General features: G+C 44.8%; 1 protein-coding gene across 1 annotated transcript in view; it reads right to left on the reverse strand.

Annotated features, from left to right (window-relative positions):
* The window catches only part of LOC144498807 (CD81 antigen-like), a 59578-nt gene that overhangs the window by 9180 nt on the left and 25013 nt on the right, over positions 1-25385 (reverse strand). Inside the window, exon 3 of the mRNA XM_078220504.1 lies at positions 1641-1738. Coding sequence (XP_078076630.1) covers positions 1641-1738 — 98 coding nt within the window. The remainder of the gene's footprint in view (positions 1-1640; positions 1739-25385) is intronic.

Here is a 25385-nt window from a genome sequence, read left to right on the forward strand (position 1 = left end):
ATTCTTAACTGTCCCCTACAATGGCCTACCGAGCCAGTTGAACCAAACTGTTCACCACATTGACTGCAGCAGTTCCGAATGGTGGCTCACTGGTACCTTCTGAAGGGGATGAGCACTTGGCACATCATGACATTCAGGGCTGTGGACCAAGTGCTGGAGATGTGATTAGGTGGGAGTTCAGGTGTTTCTAATGCGTTGATGCAGACTCGATGGGACGAAGGGTCTCTTCTGCGCTGTATGATTCTATCTTTGTTTGAACGAGACGACCAAAAAAGCACGCAGTTTTCCAGATGTGGTTTCACCAGGACCCTGTACAGCTGTGGCAAAACTTCCCCACTTTTACATTCCATTCACAATAAAAGCCAACATTCCATTTGCCTTCCTAATCCCTTGATATACCTGCACACTATGTGTTCGTGTACCAAGACACCCAGATCCCTCTGTACCTCCGAGTTCTGCAATCCCTCTCCATTTAAATAGTATACTGCTTTTATATTCTTCCAGCCAAAAAGTGGAGAAGTTCACATTTACCCATTTTATTCACCATCTGCCAAATTTTACCTTGTTAACATGTTCTTATCCCCTTGCAGACTCTGTACATCTTCTTGACAAGTAACTCCTACCTACCTTGGTGTCATCGGCAAATCTAGCTACCACCCTTCTTCCAAGTCATTGATATAGACTGTAAGTAGTTGAAGACTGAGCACTGATCCCTGTGCACACCACTAGTCAAGTTTGCCAATCTAAAAAAAACATTTATTCCCTATTCTAGCTTCGTGTTATCTAACCAAAAATCCTTTGTCCATGCTAGTGTTATCCCCTACACCATGTTTGCTTATTTTCTATAGCAATCTTTGATGTGGTATCTTACCAAATGCCTTTTGGAAATCCAAGTACACCATGCCTCCTGGTTCCCCTTTATCCATCTTGAATGTTATTTTGTGAATAAGTTCTAATAGATTAAGTAAACATGATTTTCCTTTCACAAAGCCATGCTGGCACTGCCCGATCACATTGTGATTTTCTAAGTATCCCTGCTATTATCTCTTTAATAATGGATTCTAGCACTTTCCCTTGGACAAACTTAGGCTAACTGGCCAACATTTCCCATTTTCTGCCTCCCTCCTTTCTTGAACAAAGTTGTTACATTTGGTATTTTACAATCCGCTGGAACCTTGCCAGAATCCAAGGAATTTTGGAAGATTATAATCAATGTGTCTACTATCAGTGCCACCACTTCGGTTCTGATGCAGGAGCCACTGTCACAGTCAGCAGAGACACAGGCTGCAGGACAGGGCAAGGCCCAAGATCCCAGGAAGCGGGAGGGGGGGGGGGGGGGGGAGGGAAAGAGAGCAGGGATTGAAAAGCAGCTGGTCACTGAACCCAGAGTAAGTGCATTTTCCCAGTGATACACGTTAGGGACCTTTTGGACACACATACAATCTAGAAAAAAAACACTTCTGCATTCTCACAGCTTTCAAACACTTTAAATTTGCAAGCAAGGGAGTTTAGCCATTACTGTAGTTACAGATTGCAGTAGTGAATCAAGGCAGGCATCAAAATCTCCCTGTCCTGGAGCCAGCAGCCTGGCCTGTGGAGTGTTAAAGCTAAACAATAACAGAAAGGAATGCTTGTCTTACCGTTCCCAGCATGCATTGAGATTCCTGGATGGCACCATAGCAACCAAGAAACCCGACAATCATCATCACAGCTCCAACACCAATCAGAATGTAGACTCCTGTGAGGAGAGAAAGGGCAGTGATTAACATGCAAAAGCAACAGCACCAAATCAGAGCCAAGTACAGAAACACTTTTATTTAGCTCACTGCTATGTCCATTCACCCAATGTTCTCTTCCCTCTCCCTTTTTTATGTTTGTATTTTGGTGAGGTCAATTCTACTGTAACTTTGGAATATTCAACCAAACTATCAATTGTTAGCACATCACGCACTGCAATTAGTCCAAACATCCCTGGATTACCAGAGTGTTCTGCTGGATATGTGGCAAGTGAGGACAGGATTCAGTCTGCTGCTGATGCCTTCATGGCTGACTATCTGCCAACACTCACTGCATCAATTAGAGTTGATGGAATACGCGGGCAAGATGCTAGAAAATAACCTCAGGGATATACTTGATCAATGAGGTGGGAATGGGTTGCTCATGGTGCGTGTGGAGTGAGCAAACTATTCTGGTGGCACAGTCCCAAACACATAATCAAAACCAAAAATATCTGCACCATGACAACAGCAAACTCCATAATCCCTTTCTACAAAAAAAAACCCATTTCAATGAATGTCACATTAGCATTCAATATTTGAATGCTATCTGTGGGTGGACCTATTACTGAGTAAGAAGTGGATGACTGACAGCAGTTACAGGTGTATCAGTCTAATTCTCTTTACGAAGAACTGATATTAGATCTTGCACATGCTTTGAGGAAAATTGAAGTAGTGAGACTGGGGGTATATATTGCAGATACAGGAGCATTATGCTGCTGCCCGTCACAATAAAGAGGCAAGCATAAGTGGCAACCATTTAGCACCAACAGTTCTACACGCAGAGGGAAATAACAGACCGACTCCATTCCTGATGTACTTACCATGACAGTGTTGAGACAAAAGAGCTGGACACAGGAGAAAATACAATTTAAAGTTTATTTCTTAGTGTCAAAAGTAGGCTTACATTAATACTGCATTGAAGTTGCTGTGAAAATCCCTTCGTCGCCACACTCCGACACTTGTTCGGGTACATTGAGAGAGAATTTAGCATGGCCAATGCACCTAACCAGCATGTCTTTCGGACTGTGGGAGGAAACCCATGGAGACACGGGGAGAGCGTGCAAACTCCACACAGACAGTGACCCAAACCAGGAATCAAACCCAGGTCCTTGGTGCTGTGAGGCAGCAGTGCTAACCACTGTGCCACCATACCACCCTTCATCCCCTTGCCATCTGAGCCATAGATATCCAATATGTTATTTTAGCTCATGACAACATTGCTTAAATTCACTTGAATTAGATGATGGAGGACAGAGCTAATTTAGGTTTAAAATGTTCAAAGAACAGATTCAGAGAAACGAGTTCCTCTGGCAGGGGAATCTAGAACATGTATGCATCATCTTCAAATTTGATTCAGGAGTGAAATCAGGAAATAGTTTGCCACACAAGAGATTAATGAAAATCTGGAACCCATTCTCTTGGTAAAGGCAGTGAATGCTCGGTTTAAGATGGAGAATGACAGATGTTTATTAGGTAAGGTAGCAAGGGATATGGACCAAAGGTGGCTAAATGGAGTGGAGGCCCAGGTTCAGCCATGATCTAACTGAACAGTGGAACACACTTGGAGCTGAATGGGCTTACTCCTGCTGTTTGGATCAAACCACTTTCTAAAATGGCTCAAAAGGGCAAATGTAGCAGCAAGTTGAAAATTGAGAACACAGACAACAAGTGCCCATTTAAAATATTTGAGTGTTGTTGCAGTTCAAGAACACTGCTCTTTTCCAATAGGAATTTTAATGGGCAGCTGAATGGAACAGGCAGACAGATCTTTAAATCAATCATCTCGATGGGCAATATCTCCAACAATTCAACTCTCCAAGTATCAGCCTACCTCTTGAACCATTGACCTCCTGCCCAAGAGACAAACATGACACCAGTTTACAACACAAATCTACATCTAAATACCAGTAAAAGACTAAATATGGAGATTAAAACATCAAAATGAAAACATGCTGCATAGAAAGAGTGTCACAATCAATGGGAGATGAAGGGAACAGTCACTAAACCCGATCACGCCACCTCTGGCTATGACCAGAATACAATATGCATCTGTTTGATGTGGTCTGCGTTCTATAAACCCATTGTACTGAGATGCAATACTACTGACTCACAAAAGACATCAGGACACAACCAACTCCATGCTGCCCCAGTGCCAGGACTTGAATAAAAGCCTCTTTTAGATTCATCTGCATTTCAAAACTTGTTTTCTTGTTGTGATACACTACCAATTACTAGGCTGGTACAAGAAAGGACAGTGATTTACAAGGCACTGTGCGCCAGCTGCTCAGGGGGAGGGGGCTTGCACTGGAGAAAACAGGGGAGGATTCACATCAGCAGCTGAAATTCAAACAGCTCTGGGCTGGTGCACTGTGGGGTAACAAGCTGCACCCGGAACATTAACTTCTTTCAACTTCAGAGATGTTGACTGATTCACTGAAATCCCAACATTTTCTTCAAGACTTCCCAAGCCACACCATCCTGCCTGTATACCACTATCATAGAATCCTACAGTGCAGGAAGCCGCCATTTGGCCCATTGAGTCTGCACTGACCACAGTCCCACCCAGGCCCTATCCCCATAACCCCATGCATTTACCCTAGCCAGTCCCCCTGACACTCAGGGGCAATTTAACATGGCCAATCTACCCAACCTGTACAGCATGGTTTTGTACGAGGGAGGTCATGCATCACAAATTTGGTTGAGTTTTTTGAGGTGGTGACAAAAACGATTGACGAGGGAAGGGCTGTAGATGTCGTCTATATGGATTTTAGTAAAGCGTTTGACAAGGTCCCTCATGGCAGGCTGGTGCAAAAGGTTAAATCTCACGGGATAAAAGGTGAGCTAGCTAGATGGGTGGAGAACTGGCTTAGCTATAGGAGACAGAGGGTAACAGTGGAGGGGTCTTTTTCCAGTTGCAGGTCTGTGACTAGTGGTGTTCCGCAGGGCTCTGTACTGGGGCCTCTGCTGTTTGTGATATATATAAATGATTTGGAGGAAGATGCAGCTGGTGTGATCAGTAAGTTTGCGGACGACACAAAGATTGCTGGAGTTGTGGATAGTGATGAACATGGTCAGAGAATACAGCAGGATATAGATAGGCTGGAACATTGGGCGGAGAAATGGCAGATGGAATTTAATCCAGATAAATGTGAAGTGATGCATTTCGGTAGATCTAATGTAAGGGGGAGCTATACAATAAATGGCAGAACCATCAGGAGTATAGACACACACAGAGGGACCTGGGTGTACAAGTCCACAGATCCTTAAAGGTGGCAGCACAGGTGGAGAGGGTGGTCAAGAAGGCATATGGCATGCTTGCCTTTATTGGACGGGGCACAGAATATAAAAGTTGACATATGATGTTGCAGCTGTATAGAACGTTGGTTAAGCCACATTTGGAATACTGCGTCCAGTTCTGGTCGCCACACTACCAGAAGGACGTGGAGGCTTTGGAGAGAGTACAGAAAAGGTTTACCAGGATGTTGCCTGGTATGGGGGGTCTTAGCTATGAGGAGAGGTTGGGTAAACTGGGGTTGTTCTCCCTGGAAAGACGGAGGATGAGGGGCGACCTAATAGAGGTGTATAAAATTATGAAGGGCATAGATAGGGTGAACAGTGGGAAGCTTTTTCCCAGGTCGGAGGTGACGAACACAAGGGGTCACGGGTTCAAGGTGAGGGGGGCAAGGTTCAACACAGATGTCAGGGGTATGTATTTTACACAGAGGGTGGTGGGGGCCTGGAATGCGCTGCCAAGCAAGGTGATTGAGGCGGACACGCTGAGATCGTTTAAGACTTATCTAGATAGCCACATGAACAGACTGGGAATAGAGGGATACAAACGAATGGTCTAGTTGGGCACATGAGCGGCGCAGGCTTGGAGGGCCGAAGGGCCTGTTCCTGTGCACTATTGTTCTTTGTATCTTTGGACTGAGGGGGGAAAAACTGGAGCACCCGGAGGAAAGCCACGCAGGCATGGGGAGAACGTGCAAACTCCACACAGACATTGACCCAAGTCAGGAATCGAACCCGGGTCCCTGGCACGGTGAGGCAGCAGTGCTAACCACTGTGCTGCCATCCTCTACCGCCCATCTAGCAGGTCTGTCACGCCAGTGGGGCAGGATATACCCAGGGATGGCGATACCAACATACAAATGAGGAGGAAGCCACTCAGGCCCTCTGGCCTGCTCCACCATTCAATAAGATCATGGCTGATCTGATTGTAACCTCAACGCCCCAGCCCCGTCTACCCCCAATAACCTTTCACCCCTTGTTTCTCAGGAATCTATTTAGCTCTGCCTTAAGAATATTCAAAGATCCGGATTCCACCATCTTGAGGAAGAAATTTCCAAAGACAATCCTCAGTAAAAAATTCTCCTCATCCGTGCCTTAAATAGGCAACCCCTCATTTTTAAACAGTGGCCCCTAGTTTTAGATTCTACCACAAGAGGAAGCATCCATTCCACACCCACTTTGTCAAAATGCCTCAGGTGCTTGTTTCCATCAAGTCACCTCTTACTCTTCTAAGCTCCAGTGGATACACGCCCAGCCTGTCCAACTTTTCCTCTTGAGCCAACCCACCCATTCCTGGTATTAATCTAGCAAGCTTTCTCCGAACTGCTTCCAATGTAGTTACATCTTTCCTTAAAAAGATGTACTCTGTACAGTTCAAAACCATGTTTACTCTGCCTGATTACCCTGATTTTTTTTTAAAGTACCCTGCTACAACATATTAAGTAATAGCTGCCAACATTTTCTTTTTGATATTGCAGGAATCTGGAATATTGGCTGTCGGGTAGGATTATGCCAGGCTATTGATGGACTAGTCTGTGAGACAGGTCGCCCAACTTTGGCACAAGTCTTGCAGGGGCCACCAGGCAAGATCTGTCTTTCGCATATCTAATACCTAGGTGGATGCAGGGCGATCTGCTCAGTTTTATTCTTTTTCAACTTCCCTGTTGGTACAACGGAGTGGCTTGCTCGGCCATTTTGGAGGGGAGTTAAGGATTAACCACATTGCTGTGAGTCACCTGTAGGCCAGACCAGATTAGGATGGCAGCTTTCCTCCATTGAAGGACATTAGTGAAGCAGATGGGTTATAACAATTTGAATGACTAAGACTAGCTTTCAGAGTTATTAATTAATAGAATTTAAATTTCTTCAGTTGCTGCAGTGACTCTGGAACTTTAGTTCAGGCATCTGCATTACTAGTCCAATCAGATATGCCTATGTTCCCCTAATACATTTCTAAACTTTCATCCCCACCCAGTTCAGACTCAGTGGCCTGTTTGCAGTTCTAGACAAAGGAATGTTCCCCAGTGGCACTTGATCAGTAGAGCAGAATCTGGAAAACATTACAGTAATTGGTTGCAGGCCTGTATTAAGCTTAATGATGTGCTATGAAAATATTTGTAACAGCAAGAACAGCATATTATTACCACACTGTGGGTGGTGAGGTGGGGAGAAGGGAAGACAAACAAAGAGGACCGACACTGCCATATCCACACCGCACATCCTAAATTCAGGCCCCAGCCTGAAGTCCCACATTCCCTGTCACCCTTCTATAACAGCTTTTTTTTTAGCCTCATCAGTTTTATTTCATATTTGTTTAGAGCATAGGGTGATTGGATGTTTCAGCTTCATGCAAAATACCTGAAATTTCAGCTGAGGAATCAAGAGGTTGAGGCCCAAGATCAGATCAAAGGGGATTTCCTGTTGATGCTGAGAGTCAGAACCCCTTGGACATAAATATAGACTTACAAAAAAAAAATCCCCTTCCACAGCACTGCAGCTGCTGAAAACAGCGAAAATTGCAGCTGGCACAGTTTCCACTGCTGAACCTTTCCCATAGTGGTTAGCACTGCTGCTTCACCTGGGTTCGATTCCCAGCTTGGGTCACTGTCTGTGTGGAGTTTGCAAGTTCTCCCCATGTCTGCGTGGGTTTCATCCGGGTGCTTCAGTTTCCTCCCACATTTTGAAAGGTGTGCTGGTTAGGTGCATTGACCCGAACAGGCGCCGGACTGTGGCGACTAGGGGAATTTCACGGTAACTTCATTGCATTGTTAATGTAAGCCTTACTTGTGATTAATAAATAAACTAACTTTAATTTTGAAGAAAAAAAGAGGGCTCCGGTGTACCTCACATTCAGTTCCTACCTCCTCAGAGGGGCCCGGTATTCACAAGATACCGTCTCCATTCCTCACCCTGCCCCCACTCCTCACTGTCACTATCAAAAATTCTAGGTGAACCTGAACTAAATGGATTTGGAGGGAAAAGAACATTTTTAAAACGATATTCCCAGTTAGTGACAGATGACAAGTATGTTTATGTAGGATGTGCTGCAAATCTCACTTGATCATGGTCAGTCTGTAGCTCAACTCTATTTTACCCATCCATTATCCAAACCTCTTGTTACCCTCGACAACTGATCGTGATCCCGTGTGTACTGCCTTTTGAGGAGCAAATTCTAGATTTCTCCCAGCCTTGGTGGGAAAGGTTGTGCCTTCTTTACCAGTTCAGAGCCAAGTCATTCTCAGCAGTCAGCTCAAAAAACTGGACTGTTGGCTCACAGCCATTCAGAACAACTCCTGGACCTGAGTTGATGAGGAGAGGACCTGAATTTTGTTCTCGTGTCCCTTCTCAACCCAATGAGCACCATATCTTGGGTACGGAATCTGCTGCCCGTCAGTCAGATGTTGAGAAAGGAGCAGGGAGAGCGCCCGCTCTGACCACTGCAGCTTCCTGATCACAAACTCCATCCAGAAAGTGTAGGCTCCACACAGTCACATCAGAAGTTTCAAAAAAAAAGAGAAACATGGAAAAATGGAAATGCTCAACTTGTGGTGAGAAAGACAAGTTAATGTTTCAGTCCAGGCCCTTCAGTAGAATTGGGTTAATACCCGAAATGTCAACTCAAATTCTCACTCCACAAATGTGTCATTGTGTGTGTTGTTTTTAAGTATCTTGTGCTTTAATTTTATCCCGCACATCTCTGTTTTTGTTTCGGATTTCCAATATTGGAGGCATTATGCTCCATGTATTCCCCCGCAATGTGGAGCTATTAACTGTGTTTCCTGAACAATTTTCCATCAGAAATGAGGCAAAACATAGGAACTCCAGAACTATTGGCATTTCTTCCTCTTACTACAGTCCTGATTCAACTCTGACGCTGCTCCCGATCATTTACCACCAGCTGGCCCCATTTTACTGGCATTGACTCCCTTGTAAAGTGAATTAGATCAACAACCCAAGTTACAATTTAAATGTTTATTAACGCTGACTATTCACACCAACTACCTCAGCCCATCCCCAGCCTCAAGGGCACTTTCCTCTCATTCTGCAGCCAGCAGAAGAAATACGCAGACTTCCTGTGCCTCAGACAGAATCCCAGCACTCCAACAAAGGTATATTTAAACTGGATATAAACATTGAACTTCCTGACATTTGGGGATGTCAGTGTTTGCTTCCACATGCAATCTGAACTGCGACACTAAGGCTCCCGGGAATTGCAAGGAGCAATAAGATTTGCCGCCCAGTTGTGGGTTAACAATGCCGGCAAAGTCGGGGATACTGGCGATTCCCAGTCCGAGGTGGAGAGGTTGGGGCTTCTTGAATAGCAATTGTTTGTGCAAATGAGCGGCTTATTCAGCCACTTCAGAAGGCATCAAAAAGTCAAAGCTGACACTGGTTTCATGCATATTAACGAGCACACAAAGTAACAGGCTTTTCCAATAGTCTTCCAGCTTTTATGTTCAACTTTCTGGTACAAGTCCACAAGTGATCAAAATTACCAGATATATCAAACTCAAACTCAGCTCCTGGGTGTGAGACCAGTATCACAGCCACTAAACGACAATTGACGTGGCAAGGTAATAGGGACGGACAGCAAATGCTACTGGAATCCCATGGCTCTGCTAACCCATCCCTACTGTACAGCTTTGTCTCAAATTCATTGTTACAAGAATTGTTAAATGAGCTTACTGGCATGAGGTTCAATTGTTGTATGAACAGACCGCACGCGCACGCAAAGGCATCAGGATGGCTTCTCACTAAGCCAGACAATGCTTGGCACTCTTTCACCACCAAGCCCCAGAGGACCCATTCCACTGCCAGATTAGAGAAATCCTAGAAAGGTACAACCCATCTCCTTCACCAGGTCACACCCGCAATTTACCATCACCATTCCCAATCCTTCACCAGGTCACACCCGCACTGTACCATCACCATTTCTAATTCTTCACCAGATCACACCCGCACTGTACCATCACCATTTCCAATTCTTCACCAGATCACACCCGCACTGTACCAACTCCATTCCCAAGTCTTCACCAGGTCACATTCTCACCAAAACCTTTGACAATTTTGCCATTGAGATGTTATGCTGTCAAACAGGGCAGTGATTAGAAACTCAGATCAAATAGTTCAAATGTCCTTTCCTTGCCTTTAATTGGAGTATTTCTGACCTCTCTTCCCTCTTTCACTTGCTCTCCTTTCTGTGGATAAGCTCTCTATCAATGCTGACTATAAATCCACAACTACATTGATTACATCTTGCCCACACCGTCTGCAAGCATCCCTCATTCTCACTTTCTCCATTGCATTTGTTCTAATAATGTCACCTTCCACACCAATATTTCATGCTCACCTTCCTTTATCTCAAAAGGAGGATTATCTTCACCATGGTTGACAAGGTCTTTGACTGTTCCTGTTCTATTTCCTGCACTTCCACCTTCACCCACATCTCCACCCTCTCAGAATCACATGACGATTACACCTTATCCTTAGCTTCCATCCCACTAGCCTCCATATTCAATGTTGTCAGCCATCTCCAGTGTCATGTCACTGCACCCCTCTCCTTTCAGCATTCTGCAAATTCCAGTACTGGGAAACCAAACACAGATTAGATGCTCACTTTTCACAACACTTCCATTCAGTTTTCTAGTGCAACAAGTTGCTTACAGTTCCCAATTGCCTCCCATTTTAATTCTCTGTCCCACTCCCATCTTCCTGTTCTTGGTCTTCTCTGTCCCAAATGAAACTCAAGGAACACCACCACCTCTCCTGATTAAATACACATGACCTTCTGCACTCAATGTTGAGTTCAACAGCTTCAGATCATAATCATTATTCCCATTCACTCAGCCAACAGGGGCTGGTAATGATTCCACTGATACGAGATCCATCATAGACTTTCCCTTTGCTCTTTCCTCACCCTTCCTCTATACTTAAAACCTGTTATATCCCTGACATTTTCTAACTGAGATCATTAGTCTCAAATGTTACGTTGGATTTTAATCGCCACAGATGCTGCGAGGCCTGAATAATTTCACTATTTTCTATATTTGTTTCAGCTTTCCAACATCCACAGGACTTTGCTTTTAAACTTATTTTATCTGTACTGCACAATCGCCCCAAACAGTCTTACTGCCATGTAACAAATCTGTAACGTATGCATCTCACCCTAGCACTGTTCAGCTCAAAATAATCTCCACAGACACGAGTTTGGCACAGAATGTGCAGATTTACTGCTGGCTGCTGAACAGCTCACCTAGATGTGCACACACCCCCGCATAGTTTATCCATAATGGAAATCCAAATGACAGTACTGAATACCTCCCCATCACACAATGGCACAATTCTCAGTTAAACTAGAGCCGGTTTGTGTTTTCAATAATCCCTGCGCATCTCTCTTCTGGTGCTACAGTTCATTTCCAATGACCAGTTGTGGGGAATACAGGGCATATTCCTCCCCCTTAATGTTGCTTTCAGCATAGATTATGCCCATTTATTCCTCCCACACCCTCCACATTATTGAACCGTCTCAGGCATCGCATCACCACCAACATTCCTTCCTCCCCAAATTACAGCCCGAGAAATAAACACCCCCCCCGCCCCCCACAAACACCCCCCCGCCCCCCACCCCACAAACACCCCCCCCGCCCCCCACCCCACAAACACCCCCCCCCACCCCCCACCCCACAAACACCCCCCCCCCACCCCCCACCCCACAAACACCCCCCCCCCGCCCCCCACCCCACAAACACCCCCCCGCCCCCCACCCCACAAACACCACCCCCCCAACCCTGCCCCACCAACATCCACCCACCCTGCCCCACCACCCCCTTCCCCAACACCTGCCTTACTTGAATACCCTATTTTTTCCCTTTTGGCTCATGCCATTTTCCAATATAATTACAGCTGAGAATCCAAAGATGTACAGCTTAGGTGGACTGGCCATGTTAAACTGCCCTTAGGTGTGCCCAAAGATGTGTAGCGTTGGTAGATTAGCAATGGTAAATTCACAGGGAAGGCGGGGGGTGGCAAACCTGGGTGGAATGCTCTTTCGGAGAGCTAGTGTAGACTCGATGGGTCAAATGACCTTTTTCTATGATTTTATGGAGGGGGAAGCAAGGGATAGCGAGCACCAGATGAAGGGATACTTCTGCCTCATTCTCCTAGAGAGTGGATGGGTGAATTGTCCTGAAAACTTCCAACCCAGGAGTCTACCGATCTGCTCTGCAGCCATCTCATTCTGTTGAGTTGTTCATCTCTCCAGCTGTTGAGAACCTATTGAAACCTGCATCCGTGCCGAACTACACTGCACCATCAGTTTAAAACGAGTTTCTCTCAAAATGGCCACCCGCCCAGTTAATATGGAGAACTGGTTGCAAGGGAAGGAATGAGCCAGAGAAATCCCAGCGGGAGAGCCGGCTGGAAAGTACTCAAAACAAGGCTGGGCAGCTGGCCAGCAAAAAGAAGACGATGAGTGGAAAAGCTCAGCGTCCCAGCCAGCATTCCTATCCAACTGGCTGATTCCGGCTCCATGAGGAGAAACACTGCTGTTTGCACAACACACAGGATTGCACCAGACACGAGTCACCATGGTGACCATCCAGTTACATAAAAAAGGGTCGCAAGAGGATCACTAGGCAACATTTAACCCTCACACATACAGCAGTCGTGGAGAAGGGTTTCCCAGCCAGAAACAGACAATTCAGTTTTCAATTCAATCTGACTGTTATCGCGGTAAAATGTTTCCTCTCTAAATTCACACCTGCCCCACAGTCTGACTGACAGACTTCCAGGAGAGCTTTCCAGCACAACACACTACAATATTTCAGTAGTGACTTGCATCGTGCAAACACCCTTTAATCCTTTTAAATCTCAATAATCCTGGTAACACAGCCCACCTACAGGATACAGAACTGGTTCCTTATCAAGCCTTCAGGATGCTCCAAACCACTTCATTATCTAGTAGATTATTTTGGAAGTACAGTCACTACTATGGTGGAGGTGACAGCAGTAACTAATTTGGACACAGCAAGATACCAAGAAGAGCAAAGCAGATCAATCAGCTGGTTGGAGGAGGAATGCCAGTCAGAACTACAATTTCCTGCTATCTTGCTAAAAATTCCACAGGTTCTCAAAACCAATCACCCAAAAAGGCGGCACCGATTTTGACTTGATACAAATCCAAAAGACATGATCTCAGACAATGCAACACTCCTTCAGTGTCAGCCTCGGTACGTGCTCAAGTTCAAGAGCAGGACTTTCCAACTAAGGAGCAAGATCAGCCGAGTGCAAGTTACATTTCCCCCACCTCCTTCCAACAGCACACACCACAGTCTGTACACAGTAAACAAAACACTCAATTCAAAATAGTGGTTAAATGATTAGGCTTTTTTTATTCATTCGTGGGATATGGGCGTCGCTGACTGGCTACATTTATTGCCCATCTCTAGTTGCCCTTGGAGGCCAATTGAGAGTCAACCACATTGCTGTGGCTCTGGAGTCACACGTAGGCCAGATAAGCTAAGGATGGCAGATTTCCTTCCCTAAAGGACATTTGTGAACCAGACGGGGTTTTCCGACAATCAACAATGGTTTCATGGTCATCAGTAGATTCTTAATTCCATATATTTTTAAAATCGAATTCAAATTCCACCATCTGTTGTGGCAGGATTTGAACCCAGGTCCCCAGAACATCCATGTTTACCATCCAAGGTCCAAAACACTCCAGGTTAAGCAGCGTTTCACCTCTTTCAATTTGGCCTATTGCGTTCGGTGCTCCCAATGTGGTCTCCTCTATAATCGGAGACACCAACCGTAGACAGGGTGATCGCTTTGCTGAGCACCTTCGGTCTGTGCGCAATCAGGACCCTGACCTTCTCGTTGCTTTCCATTTGAGCACACGATCCTGCTCCCATGCCCACGTCTGTCCTTGGCCCGCTGCAATGTTCCAATGAAGTTCCACGTAAACTTGAGGAACAGCATCTCATCCTCCAGCTAGGCAATTACAATCTTCTGGTCTCAACATCGAATTTAACAACTTCAAATGATTAGCTCTCCCCCACTTCAACCCCTTTGTTTTCATTTAATTTTTAACTGTTCTCTACCTTTTATTTCTTTATTGTCTTTCTTCATTTTTCTCCCCCCCCACTCTTTCCCCTTATTTTAACCCCCCTTTCCTCACTCTTTCTCCCTAGTTGCTTCCCCTTTGCCCCTTTTTCTCAATTTTACCTCTCTCCCACCCATCTCCCCACTCCCCCCACATCTCCATCGTCACAGCTCACCCTCCAATTTCAGCATCTCTGCTGTTTAGCCATCACATCTTTTATTCTCTCTATGGACTGCCATTAGCAGCCTTTCCCCTGGTTTCTGTGGCTATGACTCATCTTTCATTCCCTCACCCTGCTGTATAAATATCTCCCACTTTCTATGCCTTTTAGCTTTGACAAAGGGTCATCTGGATGCGAAGGGTCAGCTCTTTTCTCTCCTTACAGATGCTGCCAGACCTGCTGAGATTTTCCAACATTTTCTCTTTTGGTCCCCAGAACATTAGCTGAGTTTCTGGATTAATAGTTTAGTGATAATACCTAGTCTCAGGTTGGGCAGTTGGGGCACTATAATTGGCCTCAGTGCCTCGATTAGGAAGGTGGAAGTTATTACACAGCACCATGAGGATCATTGAGTAGATGAGGTTCTCTTCACCACTGATGAGCTCAGCGTCGTGCAAAGAATGGTAGCTTGGCTGAAGTGGAAAGCTGCAGGAGATGATGGAAATGTGCGTCAGCAAAAATCAGCACCATCAGAAAGTGAGGTTGGAGTGGAGAGAATATGAAGGCATTCACATGCAGATCCTCAGCGCAGTCAGTCTAGAAACAGGTGCAAAGCCTGTATGCTTGACTTAAACACAACACTTTCCTTTCATTAGTGCTTCAGTCATCCAACTGTTCCTAGACTCAGCTGTTTTGCTCAAGAGATAAATTTGCTCAATGAAGCCTTTCCTGCTCCTGCTCTCTCCACCAGGACACTGACTAGTTCACTGCAGTCCTGTCTGCTGGTAGTATCATGGTGAGCATAACTGCCACTCAAGCAGCTGATCAGGATTTGACTCCCAGCCATCGATGTTCAGTTGGTGGCATTCTTCCTTCGAGAGTCAGACAGTTACAGGTTTAAGTCCCAATCCACAGGACTTGAGCAGAAGACTTAGGGTGGCACTCAGTGCAGCACCGAGGGAGTGCCGCCCGCCCATTAAATGTCATAAAAGATCCAATGGCACTATTTTGAAGTAATTATCCCAATGTTATAAAAACAAGAGTGCTGGAAAAGCCCAGCACATTTGGCAGTATCTATGGAGTAAAAAGAGTTAATGTTTAGAGCTGAATATAACCATTTAGGGAGACATGGTGGTGTTGTGGTAATGTCACTGGCCTAGTAATCCAGAGGCTCAAGCTAACCCACCATGGCCATTAGCGCAATTTAAATTCAAAGAATAAAAAAAAAAGTAATTGAAAAGCTATTCTCGGTAGCGGTGACCATGAAACTTCATCAATTGTCATAAAGACACATCTTGTCCTCAAGGGAAGGAAATCGGTCTACCTGGTCGGGCCTACCTGTGACTCCAGGCCCACAACAATGTGGTTGGTTACTCTGAACGATCAGAAATGTTCAGTTCTAGGCCAGTCCAGGATGGGCAACATAGGTCAACTCTGCCAGCGACATTCACATTCCATGAAAAGAATTTTTAAAATTCTGAAGTCATATTGGACTCAGCGTTAACTCTGTTGCTCACTCCACAGATGCTGCCAGACCTGCTGAGTATTTCTGGCACTTCTCTGATTTCCAGTATTTGCAGTGTTTTATTTGAGAGTTTTGCAGGTGCCCCAGCCAATATTTATCCTTCAATCTAAATTGAAAAGATTATCCAGTAAAAAAATCACATAGCTGCTTGCGGGAGCTGCTGGTGCAAACTGGCTGCCTTCCTTGCTGAATTAAACAAAAAGAAATAGGCTATACAACCGCTTGAGCCAGGCTCTGCTATTCAATACCATAACTGATGCCGAAATTCCATTTTCCCACCTGCTCCTCATATCCCGCAATTCCAGGAGAAGAATATCAGTAACAGTATTTCAAAAAGTACTTAATCGGCTACAAAGTGCTTTGGGGTGTGTGATGGTTGTGAAAATTCCAGTCATTTTTAAAAGCCTTTTTCATTACAAAGTCCATTTACTCTCATGACTGCAGAATAGCTGGTCAGCCAAGACAGCAGTGCGATAACCAAAAACAAAGGTGACAAAGGCAAGGATGTGGGTTTCAGCGGGCAAGATGGAGGTGCTCAATTTTACAAAGATCTTTCTGTTGGAGAGGAAAAGCAGTTAGAAACTGCGCTTCTGATCGAACAGAATGTCACGTTCACAGATAATCTGAATGAGCATGAGGCAGCGACTGGAAAAAAAGAATGGATTGGTGCATAAGTACAGAGTTTGCGGTGGGGAAAGACTTAGCCATCTGTTGTTTACATGGATCGAAGTATATGCTTGTCTGACACCCAGACTAACAGCAGAGGAAGTAGAGGGGATAAGAGGGGCAGTGGAGAGGTAAAGGTTGGCATCATTGGCACACAGAGTCAGAGGGTTTACAGCATGGAAACAGGCCTGCGGTCCAACTTGTCCATGCCGCCCACACACCAGGAAAGCGGTGAATGATGTTGTTGAGGGATAACATGGAGAAAATATCAAAGTACAGAATCAAAGACCAATGGTTTGAGGACTCTGTAGGTGATGGTCAAGTTTGTGGAAAAGAGAATACTTTTAACAAAGTGCTGTGGCGATAATCAGATAGGTGCTCGTGGTGCAGTCAGAGGAGCTCTAAATTCAGAACACTGAAGTGGGAGTTTTACTCTGTTCATTCAAACACACTTAGGTGAGATACAGCACAAATCAAATACAGTATGGAGCGAGCTTGGTTTCGGGTTTAACAATTGCTGTACCTGACCTGGGAATGCCAAACCTGCTCAGCACCATTTTCCCCAAACAGTAACTGCTCTCACAGAGAACTGCATGGAAATGAAAATGGTGAACATTTGGTCCAAATGCCAGATCCTGATTTTTTTTAATCATTGCAAAAGAAATCATAAACAGCAGCAGCAACAAAATGCTTTTAGCAGTGTTGGCACTTCGCCACGGATGGAAACCATCATTGCATTTTGTGTATATTGGATTCATGTATATTGGATTCGGTCCAAAGCCACAGCGCCACCAGCTAACAAGAGCCAGCTGGAGATGCTGCACAGCCTCAGCAAAAGCAGGATGAGTCAGAGGAAAGGCCATCGGCAGCTGCATGAACACGGGACTCAGTAATTCCACATAGCATCCCCAAACCATTCACTGCATTCAGATAAAAGCCAGTTAGAAAAGGGCACTTTTTTAAAAAAAACTTGCAAGCACAAAATTCAAAAATTAATCAAACAAGACCCTGTGAATAAAAGCACCACCTTGAATGTCAGTCACACAGAGCAGGAAATTCCAGTTTAATCCATGACCCAGGGATTGCTAATCTCAGCTGGAATACCCTGCTATTAATCTCAGAGCCCCGGGGAAAAATAAAATCAGCCATTGTTCACACGCAAGATCACTGTCCACTGGTGAAAAGTAAAGACTGGGAAAGAAGGGATCAGGTTCAGATGCGAGGCCCCTGCAGTCAAATATCCTAACATTTAATGTTAGGGCTTGCATGAATGTTAAGCATGAAAAATAATTAGTTGTTGATATAACCAAATTGGTGGACTAGCAGAATCAAGTAGGGTAAAAACTTCAAAAGGTTTGCCTTGGAAGAGGGGATTGGAAATAAAAAACTTGCAAAAGGAGCTTCTTGCAGATACCCAGGACAAGGTTCGAACACCCACCAACCACCCCCAAGTGCCTTCCAAAGTCAAAGTCAGTATGCTGTCTCACCTGGCACATCAATACTTTGATCAAAAGACTTCTACAGATGATGTAGAAATGTCTGAACCAACCAGAGGTGGAAAAGTAAGTTGCAACAAAGAAATAAGTAGTTTACAAATGGATACAGATAGGTTAGAGTGGTCCAAAATTTGGCAGATGGAATATAACGTGGATAAGCGAGGTTATCCATTTTGGTCAGAAGAATAAAAAGGCAACAGTTGCAGGTGCAGCAGGTAATAAAGAAAGACAAATGGAATTTTGGTATTCATTGCGAATATATAAAAGTAGGGAAGTGCTGTTGCAACTGTATACGGCATCGGTGAGACCACATCTGGAGAACTGCACATTTTTGGTCTCCTCACTTGAGGAAGGATGTAAATGTATTAGCAGTGATTCAGAGAAGGTTCACTAGATTAATTCCAGGAGTGAAGGTCTTGAACAGAGCTTGAGCAGTTTAGGCCTATATTCACTGGCGTTTAGAAGAATGAGGTGTACTAGATGCTAAAGAGGATTGACAGGGTAGACAGAGCAGATGTTTCCCTTTGTTGGACATTCTAGACCAAGAAGCCGTAGTTTTAAGAGGTGGCAGATTTGAAACAGAATTAAGGAGGAATTACTTCACACAAAGAGCCCTGAATCTGTGGAATTCTTATTGCCACAAGGCAGCTTATAATGAAGTTACTGTGAAAATCCCCTAGTCGCCATACTCCGGCGCCTGTTCCGGTACACCAAGGGAGAATTTAGCATGGCCAATGTACGTCTTTTGCACTGTGGGGGGAAACCGGAGCACCCAGAGGAAACCTACGCAGACACAGGTACAACATGCAGACTCCGCACAGACAGTGACCCAAGCCAGGAATCGAACCCGGGTCTCTGGCGCTGTGAGGCAGCAATGCTAACCACGGTGCTGGTTATGGGGAGCGGGCAGGAAGGAGATGAGGCTGAGATGTGATCAGCCATGATCGTATTGAATGGTGGAGCGGGCTCAAGGGGCTGAATTGCCCACTCCTTGTTCTTATGAGACAGCCTCCTACTTGCAAATCTAGAACAAAGCTGGGCTGTTGTCCTTCATCTACTGCAGAATATTATTCAATTATTTTTACATTTAGATCCCTTTATGGCTGAGCCCCTTCTCCATTGTTAACCTCCTCCCACCCAGAGCACACTACATTCCAAGCTCCAGCCTCCTTCACCCTCCAATATTGGCAGATGTGCCTTCTGGGCTCTCAGCCCCCAATTCTCGAATTTCCACCTCCCTCTTATAAGAGGTTCTGAAAAGCCCACTGTTTTGCTCAAGTTGCTATGATCAGTTTCTTTGTCTGTGTCTTTGGTTTTAATTATGCTCCTTGGCAAGAGTTTTGGGTTATTTTTCTACTTTGGTTAGAAGTTGTTGCTTTTGCTAAAGGTGAACTACTCAGACAATGGATTTCAGGCTCTCTCTTGCATAACCTGTCGCCACCCAATGATCACCAGGGCCTTTTATCAAGCTGAAAACTTAACATGGAAAAAAAGTGGTTCTGGAGAGGAAGGCAGGAGATCCCAGTTACTGCCAAGGAGGAAAAGCACACTGGAATCCAAAAAAAAAAAAATAGGGTAACCAACCATTCCATATTTTAAACCTTTGTCCTATGTCAGGGAGAAAAGTTCCCCGAAACACCATTTGCCCCGTTCTTTATACACCTACCAGACTCCAAAATCCAGAAAACTAATTGCTGGGATTTTTTTTAAAAACCCTTCTACTTGGCAGTCCCCTCCCCTCTGAACGCTTGATGGTTACACGTGCAGGAGGACTAACAGGCACACACTTTGGGAGAGGGGTGAGCTAACTCCTGTGTCTTTTTTTCCCCCCTTACGTGCACTGGGCTCTTGCCAGCAACCAAAAGGAGAGCAAGCAGGGGAGTACAAGACCACTTGGCCGACTGTGTACATGCAAGTTTTCGTACTGAGATGGAGGCCCTCTTTTCCTAATCCTGCTCTCAAACCCCTCCCTTGTTTAAGTGTTGGACAGGGCCACTGGGAGAGCAGGGTTTGGATGAAACTTTAGAAATTAGCAGAGGAGTACTGACGAAACAAAGCAGTCTCAAGGTTAATGCAGGTACAAGCAGGGGTTTCAGCAGGGTAGAGGCAAGTTGCAGTAGAAACAGCATTACTGGCGACAGCTAGCCCATCAGGTTTGAAGCTCAGCTCGGGTCAAACAGGGTACCGAGGTTACAGGCCATCTGGGTGGGGTGGTTATGGTGGGTCACAATAGAACGAGATTCAAAAAGTATGAATTTTGTTTTCCCAATGTTAGGGAATAGAAAGTTATGGTTGGCCATCAGATAGACATTAAAATCACCAAGTTTCATTCAACTTGTGAAAGCATCTAATACACTCCATTCATACTGCAGTTTAATCACTCACATGCATTCACTCAATTAATAAGAATCTTCATTCCTCCTCCTTTCCCCATAGATCAGTTACTGTGACCAGACCGATGCTTCGCTGCAGGCCTCAACTAAATACTGCCCCCCACCTTCTCCCGAACCCCTCCCAGAAACTGGCTGCCACAGTCACAGAGGGGAAGACTTGTAAATAGTGCGTCTCTCAGGCTCCTCTTCTAGCCCCCACCCCCACTCCAAGTCAATGAAAAACACGACAGCTCAACAGGAAGTTGCTTCAAGTGGAAAGTATGCACGAGTGCTCGACAAAAAGACTAAAGGTGTTGCCAAGTTCCTCTGGCAAACACAGAGAAAACAGGAGTGTCTAACTGACCAAATGGCTTCTTTGCAACAACCCCCCACCCCCCAAAAAAAGCCCAAAAAGAGCCCATGCACTGATCGCCACAGCTGTACACCCAGTCCTTTAAAAAGGATTTTCTTCATGAAAAGTGATCCCTAGAGATGCTGTAGCCATTCAGCCAAACACAAACAGTACTGCGGTCTGTCTTACAAAGATGCTTTAAAGCTAAATCAGGAAAAGACTAGCTGTGTACAGCTCAATACTTACTCCTTGCAACAAAACCACTCGATGTTGACCAGTTTGACAGCATAGGGTTTCAAATAGATTTTCCCAGTAATTTACTCAAAATACTTCATGTTACCTCACCAGTCACTGTCCACTCCTTTCTGTGGTCTCCTGTATTCTCATGCACCAACCCCACTGCATCTCACTTCTGCATCAGGAGCACTTATGGAGTACATACATCATTCCTCTCGATCCCAGCTCCACACTTGTTGAAACTATTCCCTCCCAATCCCAATCCTCATCCTCCCCCATTTTTAAACAACAAAGTACCACCTCATATTCCAGTCTCCTTCACTCCTGTCTACTTCTCTCCTCCAACCCCTTCCCCTACTGGTTTCTTTCCTCCTCCCATGTTCCCTGTGCCCAAGTCTCCCTCATTGCTATGTGCCCCCTTAATAGCAGATTTGCCTTCCCTTTTCCAAGTGTTTCCTTACTTTCTTCTGGTGGACACCTCCCTCTTCCCATGAATCTCACCTTCGCCTATCCCTTCAGGTTCCTCATTTGAAGGCAGTGGGTACAAAAAAAGTTTATTGGAATGTTAACCTCCATCTCATGAGGGCTGGAACATAAAAGGGGAGTTATGTTGCAGTTAAATAAAACTCTGGTCAGGCCATATTTAATGTACTGTGTTCAGCTCTGGGAAAGACATTGTCTGACACCTGTCTGATACTGAAGCTAAAGGATTAACACAAGAGAACAGGATGCCGAGGCTAATCTGGATTTGAAGAGTAGAAAATTAACAGGCGATATAATTTATCTGATAAAGATGGTTAAAGTATGACAAGAGCACAGAGAGCATATTGCCTCTGGTTGGAAGACTACCGAACAAAGGAGCACAATTTAAGATTAAAACAGAGGTCTTGTCGGAAAAGCTTTTGTTTTCTAGAAAGGGTTTGGGAAGTCTGGAAATCTCTTCTTCAAATAGTAACTGAGGCAAATTAATTGCAAACTCCAAAATAGAAATTGATAGATTGTCAGGCAGGGATATCAAGAGTTTCAGAGCAAGGCGGGTAGATGGAATCGAGAGAGATTAAGCATAATTTAAACAAACAGAACAGAGAGACTGAATGGTCAATTCCTACCTGCTGCTCTGAGGGAACAATAATTCTATTTTGAGAAGACGTCACCATTTGGCACTTCTAACTGGTAAATACTCAGAATCCCTATATTGCAAAAGCAGGCCACTCGGCCCATCAAGTCTGCACCGACTCTCCAACAGAGCATCCCACCCAGATTATAAACCTGTTAACCACCCGTATTTACTCCATTAGTTCCCCAAACCTACACATCTTTGGGCACTAAGGGACAATTAAGCATCGCCAACCCACCTAACTGCACACTTTTAGATGGTGGGAAGAAACCAGAGCACCCAGAGGAAACCCATGTGGACCTGGGGAGAATGTGCAAACTCCACACAAACAGTTACTCAAGGCCAGAATTGACCTCAGGTCCCTGGTGTTGTGAGGCAGCAGTGCTAACCACTGTGCCACCGTGATTGATCAAGAGCTGCACCACCCCAGATGCTGTGGGAACAAGGGCCAGAGGAGGATCAGGTTTGTCTACAGTATCTTTTAGAGCTCAATAACTATTCTACTTTCACAAGTATCCAACCTCAGTTCATGACAAACGTCCACAAGTGAAATCTCGGTTGATAGCTGTTGTGACACTTTTACAAAGAGCTGCTTTGTGGTCACTTTATTATATACTGGAGGCCAGGGCAGCTTCTTTTTATACACAAAATGTGGGTTTTTGAAATTTAAAAATGATTTGAAGCATAATTAAATGCGTGAATGATTTAATGGAAACTGTAATTTTGCAACGAGGATGGTTATTTTTGGCCTCTTGATGATTTAACAATTCCCAGTGAATGTGGTTAAGAGGATTGTACTGTGGGTAGTAGAGTCACAAAAACTTGCGCGCACACAGTACCGTTACCATGGTTTTAAATCTTGCAGTCGTGCTCTTAGCTGCCAATTCGCATTTAAGGAAACCCTACCGCATGAAGTCATCTCAAAACATCCAGTTTAATATTCCCTTCAAAGCATCAGTTCTTCTGAATAGTAGAAAATCCCAGCAGCTCTAATGGCTCAATGGATGCACTCACCATCTAGTGATGGCACAAAGCCACGTATCCTCGCTCACCTTCAAGTCAGAGGTTGTGGGTTCACATCTTACTCCAAAAATTGTGCATGAAACCAGTGCAGTGAGGGAAGGCTACACGATTAAAAGTGCCTTTTTTCAATGAGATGTTAAACCAAGACCCTGTCTACACTCTAACATGGATGCAAAAGCTTGGTTCGAGGTTAGAGGGCTGTTAAAGGAGGAAGTAGTAGCAGAGCAGAGGGAATTCCACAGCATGGGGCAGAGATCAATTGATAACAAAGGGTCAAGCGGGTGAAGTGCTGGAGAATGGCTGGTGCTGTGGAACTGTACAGTCAAGACAATGTTTTTAGAAGAGGAGAGAAACTGGCGGGGTGGGGAGGAAAAGAGAAAGCGAGAGAGGGGGGGACGCAAATCTTTCAGTAAAATGGTTGCAATGGTCCATCATCTAATTTCAAAGTCAAGGCAGCCCAAATCATCAATCCTTCTGGCTTTTTTCTCCCCCAAATGAAACTATCCAGCTCTGAAATGTAAATCAAAAAGGCTGATTAACACCAGAGAGAAGAAGTTTTCATTCTGATCACATCCACTGCCTGGTAATAGGAAGCAATGATATCTGTACAGCACCATCTCCCTGCTTTGCCTGCTCCATGACAATTGAATTTACACAAGACTATCTGCAGCATCAGTCCAGGTTCAATCCTCTTGCCTGCAATGAATAATTTTGTTTTCAGAGGCTCTGGAACCAGGCTTAGGGAAATGTCAGTGTAAGGCTGTGAGGCCATGATGATTTTCACATCCATCTAGTGTCTGGGACTGCCATGTTGTGCTATAGAACACTAGAAAATCCACAAGCTCTGCCTTCATTAAACTTTGGGTGCGATGGTAATTGAAGATGGTTTTGCTTTGCTACGTGTCAGAATTATAGTGGCCGGTCTATTTGTTAGCACTTGCACAGTTATTACAATCGTACATGGGACTGAGATTCCACCCTGATGGCAGGCACGTTCCGTACAGCTCGGCAATGGGATGAGTATAACACTGGCTTGTATGGGTCATATCATTCAAGAGTGTGTATTGCTTAAAAGCACCAACTGCTCACAAGACAATCAAAGAGTAAAATCATTGGGAGAAACTGGTCTATTTTTGGTGAGGTATGCAAGATCAGTCAGGGAAACCTATGGGGTGGCACTTTGGCAAGCACTGCTGCCTCAGCGCGAGGGACCCGGGATCAATTCCGGCCTCGGGTCAGTGTATGGCGGAGTTTGCACGTTCTCCCCGTGCACTCCTCCAGGTGCTCCAGTTTCCTCCCACAGTCCAAAGATGTGCGGGTTAGGTGGATTGGCCATGTTAAATTGACCTGTGTCAGGGTGATTACGGGGTTACAGGAATAAGGCCTGGGTGGGATTGTAGTCAGTGCAGATCTGATGGGCCAAAATGGCCTCCTTCTGCAGTGTAGGGATTCTATGATTCTTGTCTATGAAACTCAGCAAGGCTTCAGATGATGCAAGTGGAATTTTAAAAACAAAATTTGTTTAGAGGAAGTGATGTTAACACCACAGCTGCCCTCCACTTGACCACAGATATTGGTAGGTTAATTACTTAAAGGTATGTTGTAACAAAGCTTGCATCTGCAATGTCCAGCCATAATTTACTTCTAGTAGCTGGGTGCTTTATGAACTTTCACCCATACCCTGGTGAACAACTTCAAGAAGCCCTGTGCTCGTCTTAGGCCCATCTTGTGACCACTCTCAACATCTGCAACAGCCTAGTAAATGAGGCACTGTCTCATCAAACACTTTCCCCTCTTGTTTCACCTCACTGAGCATTTGTGAAATCTTGGACATTATCCCAGTGGAAACAAGTGAAGCCAACAACTGACACAAAGATCACCAGAGAGATCTGAAGCATACTGGATTCAACCTGACGGCTGCATTATTAACAGCTGCCAAATACAGGTCTGCCACCCAATAAGAAAAGGGTGGTACCACCTCAAATAGTCACCAACACTGACCAATATTCCGTTATCATGGTGTCAGCACAGGTTAAATATCAGGCATGGGATTTTTCAGTCAGAAGTTATATATTCTTGCTGCAGTCATCGGTTCCATGGGATAGCCAAGGACAGTAAAACTACCTATTTCTCCCTTTTCAATATTTCCACACCTCTCCATCTTCGTACAAGTAGGAAACACACTCCTCAAAATGGCTACGTATTCTTGGGTCAATTCCACATTGTACTTTCACTCAGTGATGATCCAGCAGGAGAAATGATAGC

The sequence above is a fragment of the Mustelus asterias genome, chromosome 9 (genome assembly GCF_964213995.1).
Source record: "Mustelus asterias chromosome 9, sMusAst1.hap1.1, whole genome shotgun sequence".
In the NCBI taxonomy this organism is placed as follows: Eukaryota; Metazoa; Chordata; class Chondrichthyes; order Carcharhiniformes; family Triakidae; genus Mustelus; species Mustelus asterias.